This window comes from Botrytis cinerea, chromosome 6, assembly GCF_000143535.2.
Source record: "Botrytis cinerea B05.10 chromosome 6, complete sequence".
NCBI classification, from domain to species: Eukaryota; Fungi; Ascomycota; class Leotiomycetes; order Helotiales; family Sclerotiniaceae; genus Botrytis; species Botrytis cinerea.
The window spans coordinates 2,618,612-2,635,633 of NC_037315.1; the positions used below are offsets into that span (position 1 = coordinate 2,618,612).

Consider the following 17,022-nt stretch of genomic DNA (forward strand, 5'->3'; position numbering starts at 1 on the left):
TCAGAGCCATAGCCAGATATGAGAGCAACGTACGTGATGAACACAGTACTAAATTCAATAAGAATTCGGAAACATATTTTAATTTCCTTGAAATCAAGACATATGTGTAAATACAAGATATTATCGATAATTGCCAAGTTGTGAGAGAAAATAAAGACCAACGTATTTAATCTTGGATTTTTATTAAAGACAACTACCACTACCACTACATGATTGATGAGACTTTTCTTCCAATGGTGTTGGTGCTGGCGTTGGCGTGGACGCGACCCCACTAAATCTTTTATTTACAATGCCGTATTAGTTGAGCAAGGCCATCTCGAAAGCAAACATGATGTTTTCCAAACAAATCTTCACAAATATCATAACAAATGATACTGCAAATAATGACTGTTGATGAAGGGAATACTGGACTTGTCTCGAGCAGCTCAATATCATTTGACTTGTGATCAATATAAAAGAATAAGTATCAGATTGCACTTCGGACTGTGGTGAAGATTTGCTTCCATCATTCGACGCCGACACATTCAAACATCCAGGAAACCGCACGCTCACTCCAAAGCGGCACATAGCTTCTCCCTCAGAGACGCATAATGGATGCCGCAGATGATGATAAAGATGTTCGACTCCAAAGGGAGTCGGGAGAACTCTTGGAAGACTTCGAAAAATCACTACATCCATTCCTCTATAATGTTACTAATAAGGGCCAACTACGAAGAAGAGTTCGCATAAGAGAGACGGATAGATTGACAGCATTGGTATGGATTCTTTCCCCCTCTAAGCACCATCTGCTAAAGTTTCACATAGCTAGACAACTTCCAAGAGCTTCCTCAACTTCTCGATCCACACCTTCAGCGATTGGTACCCATACTAGCTGATGCCTTTATCACCTCCATATCGATACCACCTGTGAAGTCTGAGACCCATGCTCAACTTCTTATGCCCCTATCAAAAGCGATTTGTCGATTACTCTATACGTTTTGTAAGGTTAGAGGGGAAAAAGTTATTGTCCAGTTTCTAAGTACTGAAGTCAGACTTCTTGATTTGTTACTTTCTGCGATGGAAAAGGGCACATGGATAGATGATAGCGCATCCGATAAACCAACAGAAGAAGCATGGGGCTGGGAGGAACGTTATATCACTTTGCTGTGGCTTTCACAGTTGATCATGGCCCCTTTCGCTCTCCATTCCTTGTCGGCTAGTCCTCCGCCCAGTGGTGCCGAGTCATATCTTTCAGATTTTAAGTTGCCATACAACACTCCCGGTGTAGCTTTACGATCCATCGCGTTGGCTGTCAAATATCTCTCATCCTCTGGAAAAGAAAAGGATGCTGCAAAGATCTTACTAGTGAGAGTTGTTCTCCTTAAGGACATGCAAGATCTTGGGGTGCTCAGCTCTTCAATGATGTGGGCAATATCTGTTCTGAATTCGATTAACACGAATCGAAATATACATCACATCAATGGCGTTCTGTCTTTTCTTTCTGGGGCTCTTAAGTCATCCACGGATACCCCTTATATGGACTCTAGCTTAGAGCCAGTGTTTCACGCAGTCTTTAACTTTGTGGAATCCTCAGATCGATCTTGCAAAGAAGTGCAAAGCTCCGCTGTTGCACGAAAATTTATCGTGAACATTTTCCGTGGTATCGCTTTGCTCAATTTACGTCCATCATTCACAACCATAGATGATACTTTGAGTGACTCTGTTGATTTTATGTTACAATCGCTACTGGATCCGTCAACACCAGTAAGGCTGGCTGCTAGTAAAGCATTAAGCGTTGTTATCTTAAAAGTCGAACCTGAACAGGCCTATGAATTTGTGCTTGCAATTTTCGAAATGCTAGAAGCGCTACCAACCACCGATGTTTTAAATTGGCATGGTCAAATCTTGACACTCTCGCATCTGTTGTATCGGCATGCAGCACCACCCAAACTGCTTAACAAAGTGATTGTTTTTCTACTCAAAGCTTTATCATTTGAGGGAAAGTCAACATCAGGTAGTTCTATTGGAACTAATGTACGAGATGCCGCATGCTTTGGAATATGGGCCTTAGCTCGACGTTACTCTACTGCGGAACTACAAGATATTGATATAAAATCTGAAGGGTTTTGGCATGCAACTAATACTAGCTCTACTATACAAACTCTAGCAACGCATCTCGTTGTTTCCGCATGTCTGGATCCTGCTGGCAACATTCGCCGAGGAGCCTCTGCAGCACTTCAAGAATTGATAGGTCGTCACCCAAATACCATCATTGAAGCACTCGAATTAGTGCAAATCGTTGACTACCATGCTGTTGCTCTTCGATCTAGGGCTATATTAGAAGTCGCGGTTTCAGCTGCTTCACTAGCTCATGAAACTGACGATGAAATATCCTGGCATCACTATGGGGAGGCACTTCTTGAAGCACTCCGAGGCTGGCGTGGAGTTGGCGATGCTGATCTTGTTACAAGGCGAAATTGTGCTGAAGCTTTCCGTCTTATAAACTTCCCAAGGAAGAACGGCACCAAAGCTACCACATATAAGAGTTCCTACGAAACCATGTGCTCTTTAGACCAACAGCTCAATAATCTTACTGTTCGTCAGGTCAATGAGCGACATGGGCTACTACTTTTTATAGCTGCTGCAATTCTTGAATGTCCAAATTTTCACGAAAGAGGCGATCTTATTGTTTCTTTCCAAGCATATTTGGACCAAGTATTTACGATGCTTACTTCTTACATACCAAATGTCACCAACCCACAAGGTTGGCGACGTCCTGAGTTGATCGCCGAAGCTTTATCTTGTGTTATATTTCATTCTTTTCGTGTATTTGGGACATCGGTAATACTTGGAGGAAACCCAAGATCGTCTTCCATAAATAGTGATATATCCTTATGGTTACGTGACTCGAAGACAACAAAGGTCATCATGTTTCAGTATGAGGATCCTTTCACGGAACATATGGTTAGTGCCTCGGGTCATCAAACAATCTCTAGAATATTAGGCAATGCCATGGACATGTTTGAGTCTTCTAATGGCCAAAAAGATGCCAATTCCCAAGATTCAAACGGAAACATCTTGAGCTTTCAATCACTTGTTAGAAACTTTGTTGGACATTTTATCGATACTGAATCTGAGGATTTGGTGACTTTCCTATCAGCTTGTCATCGTAGATCATTCTTTTGGGGTTCTGGTAGCTATCGGGATCTCGAAATCGATCGCATGCTGGTGCGGATTACTCAGACCGCAAATACTAAGAATTCATTGGCCTTTTCTATGCTCTTGATCTCATATTCGTTGTCTAAGAATAACATGAAGAATAAATTATCCGAAATTCCTCAGAAAGATCGAACCAATACTATTCCTGTTGCAATACATGAGCGCTGGAACTCCACTGAGAATATCCCCAAACGTGTTTACGATATCAAAACACGACTAGCTTTACTTCCGCACTTTGCAAGAGAGAGCAAAGCACTCGGCTCTCATATTATTCATTTCTGGGATATCATTTCTCATGGTCTTGATGACTATCATACGGACCCAGCTCAAGGTGATATTGGTTCTAGAGTCAGGCTAGAAGCAATCAAAGGAGCCGCTGCAATTTTCCTATCGACAGATTTGAGGACTAGTTCAACCAATATGGAAGTGTTCTCGACAATATTTGGAAAGCTTCTGCGACTTTGCACAGAAAAATTGGACAAAGTCCGAACAGAGGCCAAAAAAGCTCTTCTGGTTATAATTCCAACGATTGTATCTAGGTTCGTTGAACTTTTTCCCCATAGCTCTTCTCATTTCTAACAAATTTGCAACTTAGTTCCAAGATCATGACATTTGAGAAAAGTTCTATTTCTTCTTATGAACATTTCCGGTTTATACTAGATTTACAAACTGCAGATCGTCTATCTACAAACACAACAACGGATGAGTTCGAATGGCTTCCTTCGTGGACAGATAAGTTATTGGAAGGATATGTAACTTCAGCTCACGCAGGAACGGAAGATCTCCGTCGTGTCAGTATCGCTGCTCTGGTCGATTTCTGCGAAGAAACCGCAGCAAACAGAGAATATATAGGTGCTGCACTTGTCAGAAATCTAAAATTCCATCATCGAAAGAATGAGAAGGTGATAGTTGGTACATTAGAGACTATCGCTCTTTTACTAGACATGGGACTTATGTATGAGAATGATGCAGTTGAGTTGGTAGCCCAACCATCTTGATTGATTTATCTGTTCGCTAATTTATTCTCAAGATCTAGTCAATACCAACTCCTCTGCGCTCAAATCGCAAAAGAAGCCCTCAGTTCCCGAATAGACAAATGTAAAGCGGCAATCAAATGTTTTGGTCGTCTAGCATTGGTTTATCCAGAAGCAATGAATAAGAATTTGCTAGGGATGCTGTGTCATAAGTTCCCAGGTATTAGAGATGCGGTGGTGGATGAACTTTGGGACTTGGGGGTTGAGGGGGTAAAGGGGATAGATGTTAAGGAAATTAAGAAGGGTGATGATTTGAGTGGACTTATTAGGAGCGCAGTATAGCTTATGAAGGAGAGTATAATTCCAAGCTTGAAATCGCTTATTCAATGATTCAACAAGATTCATATTTGACCCGAATACTTGAACCTTTCTGTGGGTTGCTTTGCTTATTGATAACTCTTTCAATCTCTGTCAGGTCTTCTAGCGAGAATCCCAATAAGCAAAGCTTGAGAGTTAATACACCCGTCAACCTAGAAATAAGTATGTACCTATGATTAGTTCAGTCATATCAATCTAGCGTATATCTATTTCTAGTATCGTAAGCGACTCTCAATACCCAAGTCGATAGTACCCATATAGTATTACGTGATTTCAAACAATCGGGTTGTTGTGATATCTCACTGCATGATCTGCTCTTGGGCGGATACAGACGAGAGCCGGCTATCTCATAAATTGGTTAAGTAGATTAGTTATTTGTCATCATGGAGAAGAATTTGTGTTTATATGGAACTCTTCATTATGGGTAAACTACACTTATAGGCCTGATGCACCTGTCCTCTAACTCCTAGCAAGTCATGAATCTAAGATGAAAGTATTTAGATACTTTCTCATTGCTTGACTTGATATGTAGCCCTTAATTCCATCTTTAACCCGTTCCAGCGGTATTTCTGTTTTGCACGCTTTTTTTCTCCTTGGATCGAATTTCTTGTACGTTCTTCGTAGTGGGGTTTTGATATTTGCATTGGGCTCGGAACCTGACTCGAGAGACCTCCAATGAGCAATTGGCAATGAAAAACGTGAGAGCGTTCTGGTCGCTGTCTGACTGAAGAAGTGATATTGGAAAGATAAAGACATGCATTATTGGGCTGACTGTCCGTGGAATTTCGAACCTTCGAATCAAGCACGAATCTGCATTCGTTGAAAAAATCGCAGGTCCTCGATTGACCTCATACATTCTTGCTCAACATCATCTTTCCAGCACAAAATGCCATCAATCCATAACTCTCCACCTCCAAAAGTTTCATTGCAAACTCTCAAGATGGCGGTGAGTGTAGCCCAGTTTTCCTCGTGGTATTTATCGGAATAGTCGTTCCACTTCACGCCCAATTCCAGTATCTGCGTGAGCTTCTCCCATCGACCGTCTGCTCGTTTGATCTTACGAGGAAACGCAATTTTGTTAACAGCTGCGTCTAATGATCTCAGGACTGATGTAAACCCTATGCTACAATACGCGAGATCTAATTCTTCACCGGGCAACAAGAAACCTCGTCTACTGGAACCAATACCATACACAAACCGACTATTTTGAGCGTTCTCACGGCCATCAAAAAGATGCAGCTTTACTTGTTTCAAAGCTTTCCATGTCATTGCATAGCGTCCAAAAGCGTCCGCGTCATATTGACTTTTTGCCCATTCCCGAGAGCAACTTGCAAGGTATGATTTGCTTCCCCTCCAGTTGACGAAAAGCTCCAGGCTCGTTATGTTATCGAGGGAGTTGGCCAAAAGGCCCCGTCGTGACATCCTACACACCTGTGCGAACTCTAAACCACAATTCCACCCGAAGCTTCGGTTTTTCCAAATTACTTGTCTGTATTCTTGATAGATTTGTGTGCAGGTACGCAGCACTTGAAATTGAGGTTGGGCTTCGAAGCGGGGAATTATCTTTTTGGCCTTGGTGTCGAGGTAATACGCGGATGTGAATCCGAGATTACTGGTGCAAACTTTGATGCTCCATTCTGGGTGCTCGAGGAAAACGTAGTTGAAGATTTGATCGCGTGCTTCGGTGGGTAATTTGAGGAGATGGAGACGTGGTTGTGAAGACATCGTGATGGAAGTTGGTGATGAAGATGGGAATATGGAAAGAAGATATTGTATGAATTCTTCGAAGTTCGAATGGTCGAAATGATGGCTAGGGATTGAGATGGTATGCGATGATTGAGATTGTATGTTTTGATAAAGCAAATTTCATAGATGTTTTTATATTATATACACAGATATATAAGATATCGTTCTTTCCAAAATTATATAGTTTGCAGTGACAAGCATCAAAAGGTCACTATCAAAGTATTTACAAGTTTGATGAGTTCGTTCATGCAGCCACAAATTAAGCTTTTTCTTAGTCTAATATAATGACAGTATTAGCTCAACTATCGCACCCATGTTGAGTACATCATATCAGTAGTATGTTACCTACTTTTTCGAGATATTCAACGCCAAGACACAACTACTTAAAGCTAGGGTAATTAGATCATCTCGTAGGCAATTTGACACTCTACGTGATGTGATCGGATCTCTTTGATTCCCAGAATTCCAAAAAACTGAAGTCCCCGATGGAACTTGGAGTCGATCTAAAGATAGAAACTCTGCTGGGTGTGAATGGTAATGACAACCCGTCTCATTATTAGGGCACTTTCTCATTGGAGTGTAACAAAACGACTCCGTGAACTATGAGAGCTGATATGGAATTGGGCGCGGTTAATGAATTCTTAAATTTACAAAGTTGTGGAAATACACCCGAGTGAACGTTAATCGTAGTTGTCATTATAGGCGCAACAATGAAGGCGAACACCTAAAAACGAACTAATGTTCTCCTTGGAACCCATTATGTTGATCTTCCTCTTCGGCTTATATTGCCTCATTGACTATTTGCGCTAAACCAATAGACCAGTATACAATGAGAGTGGACCAATGGTAAATGAGACAACCATAGGATTCTCGCTTGAAGAGGAGACGGTTTTGCAAGAGACAACTGAATATTTGACGAGACATTTGGATGATCTTTTTATGTGAAAGTACTTATTCTCACGCATTAGAACTTGGGAATATGTATATTCGCAGTATTTTAATGCGGCTGGGCAATTTCGTCGACTTTCGGTCCTGTATGGCTTTAACTCTGGGCTGACGCGTTGACGTCTACGGACAACCGTAATACATATTCTTTAGGCGTGTAAGCTGCTTTCCAAATTCTTGCATTTGCATTTCTTGCTCCCTTTCTGGATTCACTTTGGCTACAATAGACGTCAAGATTGATTCCTCGTTACACGGAGTTCTCATGACGACTAAAATGGCTGCCACTCTTTCATTCTTCAGCACCGTTGACACCGACACCACTACGAATTTATCCTCCCAAGACACTCTTCTCATTGAGGGCCTGGGCAGTTGTGTAGGCTTAAAAGTGTAGAATGTTGAGAATGAAGATTCAGAGACTGAAAGGATGGGGGCTTCTTTGCTAGCAATTCTTCTCGACTGAATTTAAGTCCATAGAATCGAAAATTACCAGGCTATCAACACCCGGTGCCATGTATACAGTCATGAAAAACCAACTAAGCTACACACCAATCGATAGCCCTGACTTGAAGGATTGTGATAGACTGATTTGTTCCCATTTCCAGTACCATCGACAAGTCACAGGTATAGATTTCCGAACTTTCAAAAATATTTGGATATTAATACGCTCTTCGTCCCATTGCGCTATGCTGTGTTCTCACGAAAGGTATAGGGCATGCAACTCCACAATCAACGTCAGCCCCTACGCTGTACTACAATCGTAGATGAAACTCCTAAATAAACAACTTACTTCCCCCTAAGCTTTCAGAGGTCATCTCCCCAACAGCATTTCTACCTCAAATCATAACCAACCATCCCCTCAAAAAGGAAGAAAACATTCCGCATTAATCCCCCAAGCTCTGTCTGACTAGTGCCCTGCATCTTGACTTCCACTCTCTCATCTCTTTGCCCTTGGGGTTTGCTTGTGCTTCCCTCCACATCTTTGCCGCGTCCACATTTGCTGGACTACTATCATTTGGATCGTTCATGAGACTGACCACGCTTAATAAGATAGTTTCTGGTGTTTGAATTGGAGTCCATCGTTCGCTTGCGTCCTCGTATCCAAAGTCGTCTGTTCCCGATGGATGTAAAATGGATATACAGAGAACACCTGTATCCGCGTAGATGTTTGGATGGAAGGGAATTGGATCGCAAAAGGTAAGCGTCGGAGGTGCATGTGGATAGTTTTCGGGAAAAGAGAGAAGACAGCGCCAGTTGCCTCCTAGAAATCATTGTTAGCATGAGCTGCGAAAGACTCCGAGGAAGGTGGGCAATAGAGCATACCGCCATAGTATTTGCACTCGTCGCTCAACATGAGCATAACATCCCATTCAAAAATATTGTCCTTCACAAGCCCGCAGCTTATGCCTGGTAAATCTTTTGCCTTTTGGATTTCTTTCAATTGTCTGCCAAGCAGATTTGCTGCTGCGCTTCCCATCTCTTCGCTGTATCGGATGTGCCGAGGGTCCTCGAGTTATAGATTTGATTTTAGAGTTGCAAGAGATTGTAGATGAGGAGGAGACTGTGGATGTATTGAAAGTCGCAGATGGTGGAAAAGTGACGAGTATATATGCTCAAATACTATCTCTGAGTGAATTAGAATCATTGAAACCCAGCAGGAAGTCGTCGCACATGGACACTCGATCCAAGAACCATGGATTCACAACTACGTACCTTGTGAGGATACAGCTCCAAGAAGTCGGAAGCAGGAGCTATTCAGATGGTACCTACCGTAGCCAGTGGGGTCCACGAAAGATATATATCGCTGGGTTGTGTCGAATGTTTCTGATATGACAGAGCAGTGCGGAGAATACTCGATGTTGTTAGATGGATTGCACTGTGAGATGATAGATGTTTGAAATACAGAGTGCTGGAGTACAAGTGAATGAAGATTCGATACTGATTAATCGTGAGGTGACGAGGGAAGGAAGGTATGGGCGTATCGGCGGATGTACGTAGCGGGGTCAGTCCGTGCCTTTTTAATTTAGGTGAAGGGGAAGTGAGGTGTGAGTGCGAAGTGAAGTGAAGTGTGAGGATGAGGATGAGGATGAGTGTCAGTGCAAGTGCAAGTCTGAGTGTTTTCGGAAGGTGGGGTGATTTCACAACCTACACAACCTTGCCGTAACGTTATAGATTGTTCAAATTGAAGATATACTCGATTGCTAGTGTTTACTCCTTGCAAAGCTCGGTCGACGACGAGGTACGCTTTGGCTTCAATTCATTCCTTTCCTTCACCAAAAGACAAAGAATTTCCAGCGACCAGCTATCATTCCACTTTCTATCAGACTTTCTACGAAGCTTTCTGCCAAATTCAGGAACAAGGAGATAGAAGTCCAACGAATCACCAATCATCGAAGCATCCATCCATCAATATGCATCGCAATGCTTCAATGCGATAGGGTAATACCATATGCCAATAGCATCATCGAGATCAGATTATGTCGTATTTCTATGGACGACGATAAAATGCTGGTAATATGGCAGTGACATGGTGATGTGGTGACATGATCGATATATGCAGATAAAGATCAGGAGTTCAAGTATCGGAATAATTCCCCCAAGGTTATACGAATGAATATCTCGGAATTTTGTCAAAATATCTGGTGTATCAGACATGTACACACACACATACATATATAGTGTGTGGTGATACCAAAGCAACTACTTTCTGTCATTCTCGTACTAGTGTCACGATGGAATACGACATCAAAAGACTGTTTACACGCTTATATTCTACCAGCTCTCTGAATATTCAAGGGCTTTAGAGGTCATATATCCAAGAGGGGTCTCCTCATCACTTCGCCGATTGCAATATCTATATGTGATTCAAATCTAGATGATATACGTGGATAGGGTACCGAGTGCCGAATATCGTTGCGGAGGAGTACAGCCTCGCGTTATCTGTCTTAATCTGAACACCAAACTGGTTTGACAAAGGGATCTGATCCGAGACGGAATGATTTCGCGATAGCTTCAAGGGAAAGTCAATGCAAGGCATTTGTCACTATCCTCCAGTGGTTGGCGACCGGCAAGGTTATGAGATATGTAGATATCTTTCATCGAGATCTTCCTTGGACACAGGAGCTTGATACTGCGTTGAAGAGCACAATCCAGGAACCCTGATCCATACTTGAGAGTACAAAACTGGTTTGACAGGTTCGGGTCCAAATCTAAATGACTTCAAATTGGCTTCAGAGGAAAGTCCATATGGGTGATTTTGGTATATCATATGAGTGTCAAGGGCGCATGATACCATATCTTCGAATATGCATCGAGATCCCCGTCAAAAAGGGCTACATAAAACAAGACAGCTCAGTAATTTCCCTTGCTATCTGAACACAAAACTAGTTTGACAGGTTCGGATCCAAGTCCGAATTATTTCACAACAGCCTTATCAGACCCTCTTAAACATGGTTTCCCGGTAGTCGGCAAAGGGCATAGCCAAGTATCCTCCTTTATATATGAGTACAAAGCTAATTTGACGCCTCATTCGGGTCTCTGAGTCCAGATGACTTCACGATAGCTTCAAGGAAATACGACGCCAGTGACTTTTGTATTCTTATTCTCAATTAGTGCTTGGCACACGATGCAATATCCGCGGATATCACCGGGATTCTCTTGATTGCGGAGTATACGGATATCTATCACTGAGGTCTTTCTTACAATATCCCGACTATTCAGGGTTCTTCTTCTTTCGTTGCCGTATTGCTTTCACTTTGAGAAACGTACGCCTATCTTTTTTAAATGACCGACCACTCTCACACCCATATCTCAATTTGTGAATCTCCAAGACTCATGTTCCCGTATTGTTCAACAAATTTACATCGCCATCACGATCTAATATCTCCATTGAATCAAAACAAGTTTTCCCTTCATTTGTCTTTAACAGCAGTTTATCTTCTGAATTTCTTCGATCACAGATTAGCCCCCCTCTCAAACCCAAACAAATTTCTCTTTCCGTCCTCCTCTTTCCATATCCAGCCCCCTTTCCCGATGATCTCCTCTTCACTTTCCTTAACCAAATTTCTCAATGTCTTGCTATCTGCAACATTTGCTAAAAATCTCTTTCCTGTCTGCTTCAATCTCCCTACTACAAATCCGGTTTGGGGCTCATTTTTCCTCGAGAATTGTACCGTATATGTCTGCGAAATTGTTAGATACATGGCAAACATCTTCTGCTTATTCGAGATTATTCGAGCTTCCTTCAATATACACTAGTGTAGAAATAGATTTGTTTGGAGGCAATAGTAATTCTCACCTCGATTATCCCTTCCCATACTCCGTTCTTGACTCCTTCCGAACCGACAATATCCAAGTCGTTTTTGTCATTACTAGTAACACTCTGTACAATACTTGCGCAAGGATTTCCATTCTGATATTCCTTTCCATCACTTCTTGGTTTGGTGGATAGACAAACAACATGTTGATATGTCAATACTCCTCCATTTGCTAAAATGAGACCGTTCAAGACTCCAGCATTCTTGCGATCAGAGACTTGACCCTTTTTGCTACGAAGTTGTCGCGTCATTTCTGTAATTGCCTGCAGTTTGTTAGTTCATACTCAATGGTGCGAAGGACCCACACAGCTAGACAACAGAGTTTTGTGTGCGACAAAATCGTCTTCTTTTCAGAAGACTCCTGGGACTTGGAGATACATACATGTAGACTGTAATTGTTCCCGGCGCCGCCAAATGATGTCAGGCCTCCCAGCAAAGTAATCGGTCTTGGAGGATTCAAAAAAGGAATCTTCAAGTGATGAGCTGCCAACTTCGGGACTATTGGAAAACATCTATACTTTTTGTCAGATGTATGGTCCATGTTCGGCTTAACTAATTGTAAACCCCCCTCAATCTTGTAAAGGTGCACCTACGAATAGAAATCAAAAATATCTATATCCTTCGCCTCTAAGCCCGAAACATCCAATGCCGAATCAAGTGATGTTTCTAAAGCCTCGCTAGAATAAAAGTTGGGTCTTTCCCAAACTATTTCCATTAGCCTTTTGTCTTATTTACTTTCACATCTCCAGTCACCACAAGAAAATAGGGTAAGGTAGCATACAATTATCTTTCTCGCGCATCCCAGCACCACCTAATGGATATATCCATTTATCTTCTGGAATACCCAGCTCGGTAGCAAAAGAAACAGAAGTAATGATGCAACTTGCGGCCATGTTGACGTTGTTGAATGCATTCATTAGAAGGGGATCTAGGATATTCATTAATAAATTTGTTCATCCCATCTCCCTTCAATTTTTTCAACTTCCAAAAGTATTACTCACAAGGCCAACAGATCATTCTATTTCCCCTCCCTACCTTTCCAATACTCTCCTCACTTAATCTTCCCGCAGACTCCTTATTCCAAGCAAATTCATTCTCAGCTGCCACAGCAGCAAATTGTGCGTACAGTTTTGCAGATTCAGCACTATTATCTAATTGGGATTGGTGGCGATGGGCCCGAAACGCATTTTCGTACAGCGGGTAAACGTGTATTGGGAGCCCGATTTGATGGATTGTTCCTAGTGCTGAAAGCGGGGTATTAGTTTAAAGTATGGATTTTTAACAAGTAGTTGAAGGAGGTGAGATTGGAGCTTTAGAGCAGTGATTTGTACCACTTGGTATTAATAGGGGCTGTTGTTTGTGTGCGAGGTTATACCAAATGTTCCCAAGTTCACTCCAACATTCTGTACAATAATTTCCTCGAAGTCTTTTGCATACTTATCAGAATCAAGATTCTACAAAATTAAAAGTCGCTAGACTTCCCATTGAGCTCACATCAATGCTCCTGTATCCCGACTAATATCTTTTTCTAACGCCCTCGCCTCCAAGGCAGGAACTCAATAAAGAGGCCCTGGTGACAATCTCGTACAATACCCAGTTCGAAAAGTAAGGGAAGATGATACATACTCTCGACGCCCTCCTGCAAAGCCAAAATCTTTCTTGGGTCGCTAGCTGGTGGTGTCCAGTGCGAGGGGTATGTACCAGTCTTTGATGCCGATGAAATCACTACACTCGTGAGAATCATTAGTAACTTTCTGATGATGAATTCTCTCTTCGAACTTGGGTGCTCTCTTGATCCGAGTTTTGTCCCAGCTTTCAATTATTTCATCTTCCATTGCTCTTCAAGAACCAATTATACCACTGCTTGATGGTTTCTCCTCATCATTTCAATTGAGAGATCAATTTGGTTCCCATGATATGGCTTGTTGTAGTGTTTTGCGCAACATCTCTCCTCTTCCCCCCTTTATCTCGGCCTCGCTTCCTGCTCAGTCCTCCCCCCGTGCCTCAATCCTGCTCTTCCACTTCTTCAAACAATCACACCAATACCCATACTTACCTCGAATCCACCCTATCCCCATCACCAATGCAAAAAGAACCCGAAACTCAAGATAAAACCATAAAAAAAAAAAACTCACAACTTCCCAACGCCTCTCCCCCAACCACAACCGCCACTTTCGACTCCCCCCTTCCCACCCTCCGACACGCTTCATCCAACATTTTCACCGGCGAATTGCCCCCATGTTCCGATTCCTCTTTATACACTACCTTTCCCACATTCCCATCCCCTCTCTTTTCCTCACCCAGAATCCCATCCAATACCCTCTGACACACATCCGCATACGGCCAAGTCCAATTCCGCACCACCCGCACATCATCCACACTTTTTTTCAACAGCGTCAATTTCTCTCCATCATCAGAGATCCCGGTATCCGAAAATGATTTCGAGAGAGATTGCACCATGAGTCCTAATGGTTCAATCGCATCTTCGACTTCCAGGGACCGATTTATCACATCGCCTACTCCGATGATAATGGGTATTTGCCTTTGTGGTGATGATGACATTGCGATTTCGGAAAGTTGATACGAGATACTTTTGTCCCAATGATTGCGGGGTCCGGGTCAGAAACTATGCTGTTACGTATACGATATAGATAGATATCCAAGGGAATGAGATCAAAAGAACATTCGAACATATGCAAGATATGAAGTATCTAGATATGAGAAATGAGATTATAAAAAAAACAAAAAACGCAAGATTGGAAAATCAAAAGAGATCCGTAGGAAGATAATCTTATGACTTCGTAAATGTAGATGTAAATGGAGACGTAAATACAAATACAAAACCCCCCAACCCGCACCCACATTTCCACCACACAACGAAGCCGCCAGTTCCTAGTTCCCAGCTCCCGGTTCCAATCACATGAATGCAATCCAATCCAATTCCATCACGATTCACCTGAATACAATAATAACAATAATAATCATCCCATCCCATTCCATTCCATCTATCCCCACGCGGGGAATAAGCAGGGCAAGGCAGGATTTACCTCGGGCATCGGTTGGGTAAAATAAAAATATGGGGTTCTTGATTGGATTGGATTGGATTGGATTGGAATGCAGCCAAGGACGGGCCAATGGGGACAAGGACTTCTGAGAAATCCCTGGAAAGGTGGATATTGCATAGGTAGACACATAGATGATATGGGGCTCGAGCGTTTTCTGCGAGGGCAGAGAGAGAGAGAGAGAGACAGTAGAGTAGAGAGAATTAAAGAGGTAGGATAGGTAGGCTATGATACAGTGGAAATTATTGACAGAGACTGCAAAAGATGTAGATGAAATAAAAGTAGAGGCGGACGAGACTGCCAAGCTGGTATGTCGATAAGTATGTAATCGAGTACACGTCCAATGTATATGACATGGAGATAGAGCTGAGGCGTGTGTAGTCTGGGCCAACAATGGAATATCTAGTCATCATATAGGTCAAATTATGAAGGAAGAGTGACGTTCTATACTCTTTCAAACTACATTGCGAATACATCAAGCTACAGAGTCAAAAGTCACAGTTGGAATCAAGAACATTCATTATAGTAGCACAAGTGAGTATCAATTTCATTCGCTAACAAGTCATAAATATGTGTGAAGTAATGTAGTGTATGGGGAAGCAACTGTAGCACGAAAGTTTACCCCTTATCCAACCTCTTTCCGTTACTCCCCATGAATAATGAAAATTTGGGATCAACATCTCATTGAGAGTATCACTTCCCACCAGATAATACAGGATTGAGATCGGTTAAAGCTGTTCATGTGAAGAGTATCTATCTCTTACATCTCGAATTGAATAGGTGCTCCATTGCTGCCTGTTCCAATGATAACCTTCTTGTGATCGGCACCAAGGACCATGAAAACTTCTGCGCATAGAATGACGGTGAAGAAAGTTGCGACGGCAATTTCCACAGCAGCAGCCTTTACATACGCCTTCAGAAGTCTAACACGCGAGCTGCAGTCAAAACTTTTCCATGCATCAAGAGTGCTCAAGACACCATCTTCAGAAACACGTCCACCAAAAGTACGATCGAATGGTACGATAGATTCATGATCTTCGGAAAGGAGAGAAGCTTGAACACGAACAAGGCTGACACTTGCTGGGATGAGAACAAGGAAAGCAAGGGCACCGGCTAGAATGATGACGGAAGCTGTTTGGATACCCATAGCTGAGACTTGTTGTGGGGTCATCTTTGAAGGTTCATTCTCCAAGGATTCAAAGAGACCGATTGAGAAAGCAAGGTAGCCTGGAAGGAAGATGGCGGCTTGCTTGGCGAGGGCAAAGACAACTGTTGCCGGGATAACTTTCTTAATAGTTGCAACATCTGGCATTCTCTTGAACCATGGAAGTGGGCTTGGGTCTGAGATAACAATGTGTGTCCATGCCAAACTGAAAGGTGCGCAAAGGATATTCGCGAGAGGATAAGCGAAGATGCTGGGGAGGAAAATAGAGAAGAAGTTCATTTGTAGAGCCAAGACAAAGGTTTTGACGAAGTGCATTCCAACACCACGTAGATGACTTTGCTTTCCGGCGCGGGCGCGAAGGTGCTTGATTGTTGATTTGAAGCTCGAGGTAATGGGTTTCTGCTTTACAAGTAAGAGTTCCGGTTCAGCATCTCCTTTGTGGTCGAGCTTCGCATCGGGATCTTCAGATGTGAGAGGTTCGAATAAGATTGCCTGAGGAGATTCGACCATAAGAAGGGTAGGAATGAGTCTGGTGAAGGTATATTCAACCTATTCTGATAGTTAGATGTTGGACTCATAAACCCAAGAAGGATACCATGAAGAAGGTAGCTTTAGTTCTCATTTTGTAAACATACCATAAAATCCATGATCATGAAAACCACAACAGTACTTGCGATCATCATAACGCCCCAGACTGGCATTTGGAATTCTTCAGTTGGTGTCTCTGTGCCCCGGAAAGCATCAAGACCTCTTTTCGCCAGCCCCATAGTTGGGAGCATTTCTCTTGAAAGCATTCCCATAATGCCGACTTTAGCTGATATAGCTTCTCGATCGTTTGCGTTTTCAATATTGGGTGTTGTGGTATTGAAAAGGGTTTTGATAGGAAAAGAAAGATGATTTAGGAGGGATTTTATATCCAACGTTGATGAAAGAAAATAGGAAAGGAAGAGAGAGCGAGAGTGAGTGAGTGAGTGAGTGAGATAGTATTAATGAATGAAACATACAAGGCGGTAATCAATAAGCGTGCGGCGTCATTGCATTGCTCCTAAAATTGTGGCGCAGTCGTCTTAGAAGTCAGGAGCCTAAAATCCACATGTTATTACAACAGGAAGAGTGATTACATAATTTACGTTGTGGCTCGCAGATTGTCCCTAGAAGATGGAAAACGATGCTTCGTTTCTCAGAGTTGTCGATTAACAAACAAGTATAGATGAGGATGGACGGCTACAAAGGAACAGCAC

General features: G+C 42.4%; 5 protein-coding genes across 8 annotated transcripts; 1 reads left to right on the forward strand and 4 right to left on the reverse strand.

Annotated features, from left to right (window-relative positions):
• Positions 1-318: 318 nt before the first annotated feature.
• Positions 319-4,806, forward strand: BCIN_06g07390 (hypothetical protein). Its single transcript, XM_024693741.1, has 4 exons — positions 319-755; positions 805-3,737; positions 3,794-4,174; positions 4,229-4,806. Exons 1-4 carry the CDS (start codon positions 591-593, stop codon positions 4,512-4,514), a joined length of 3,765 nt encoding a protein of 1,254 aa, XP_024549527.1. The 5' UTR covers positions 319-590; the 3' UTR covers positions 4,515-4,806.
• A 99-nt stretch (positions 4,807-4,905) lies between these two features.
• BCIN_06g07400 (hypothetical protein) lies at positions 4,906-6,411 on the reverse strand. The gene has a single exon (XM_001547300.2). It carries the CDS (start codon positions 6,273-6,275, stop codon positions 5,349-5,351), a length of 927 nt encoding a protein of 308 aa, XP_001547350.1. The 5' UTR covers positions 6,276-6,411; the 3' UTR covers positions 4,906-5,348.
• A 1,223-nt stretch (positions 6,412-7,634) lies between these two features.
• BCIN_06g07410 (hypothetical protein) lies at positions 7,635-9,384 on the reverse strand. Of its 4 annotated transcripts, none has more exons than XM_024693745.1 (3): positions 9,009-9,384; positions 8,562-8,943; positions 7,635-8,499 (listed from the first exon to the last, which is right to left on the reverse strand). In XM_024693745.1, exons 2-3 carry the CDS (start codon positions 8,713-8,715, stop codon positions 8,123-8,125), a joined length of 531 nt encoding a protein of 176 aa, XP_024549529.1. In that variant the 5' UTR covers positions 8,716-8,943; positions 9,009-9,384; the 3' UTR covers positions 7,635-8,122. The 4 variants fall into 4 exon arrangements, with proteins under 4 accessions (XP_024549529.1, XP_024549530.1, XP_024549531.1 ...); XM_024693744.1 differs by having other exon boundaries at positions 8,562-8,858; positions 8,952-9,384; XM_024693743.1 differs by having other exon boundaries at positions 8,562-8,862; positions 8,952-9,384.
• Positions 9,385-10,829: 1,445 nt separating this feature from the next.
• Positions 10,830-14,567, reverse strand: BCIN_06g07420 (hypothetical protein). The gene is made up of 8 exons (XM_024693746.1): positions 13,690-14,567; positions 13,181-13,279; positions 12,556-12,798; positions 12,336-12,482; positions 12,148-12,259; positions 11,937-12,066; positions 11,536-11,817; positions 10,830-11,419 (listed from the first exon to the last, which is right to left on the reverse strand). The coding sequence occupies exons 1-8, from the start codon at positions 14,114-14,116 to the stop codon at positions 11,192-11,194; spliced, it is 1,668 nt and encodes a 555-aa protein (XP_024549532.1). The 5' UTR covers positions 14,117-14,567; the 3' UTR covers positions 10,830-11,191.
• A 551-nt stretch (positions 14,568-15,118) lies between these two features.
• On the reverse strand, positions 15,119-16,848 carry BCIN_06g07430 (hypothetical protein). The gene is made up of 2 exons (XM_001547304.2): positions 16,417-16,848; positions 15,119-16,330 (listed from the first exon to the last, which is right to left on the reverse strand). The coding sequence occupies exons 1-2, from the start codon at positions 16,579-16,581 to the stop codon at positions 15,377-15,379; spliced, it is 1,119 nt and encodes a 372-aa protein (XP_001547354.1). The 5' UTR covers positions 16,582-16,848; the 3' UTR covers positions 15,119-15,376.
• Positions 16,849-17,022: the final 174 nt, after the last annotated feature.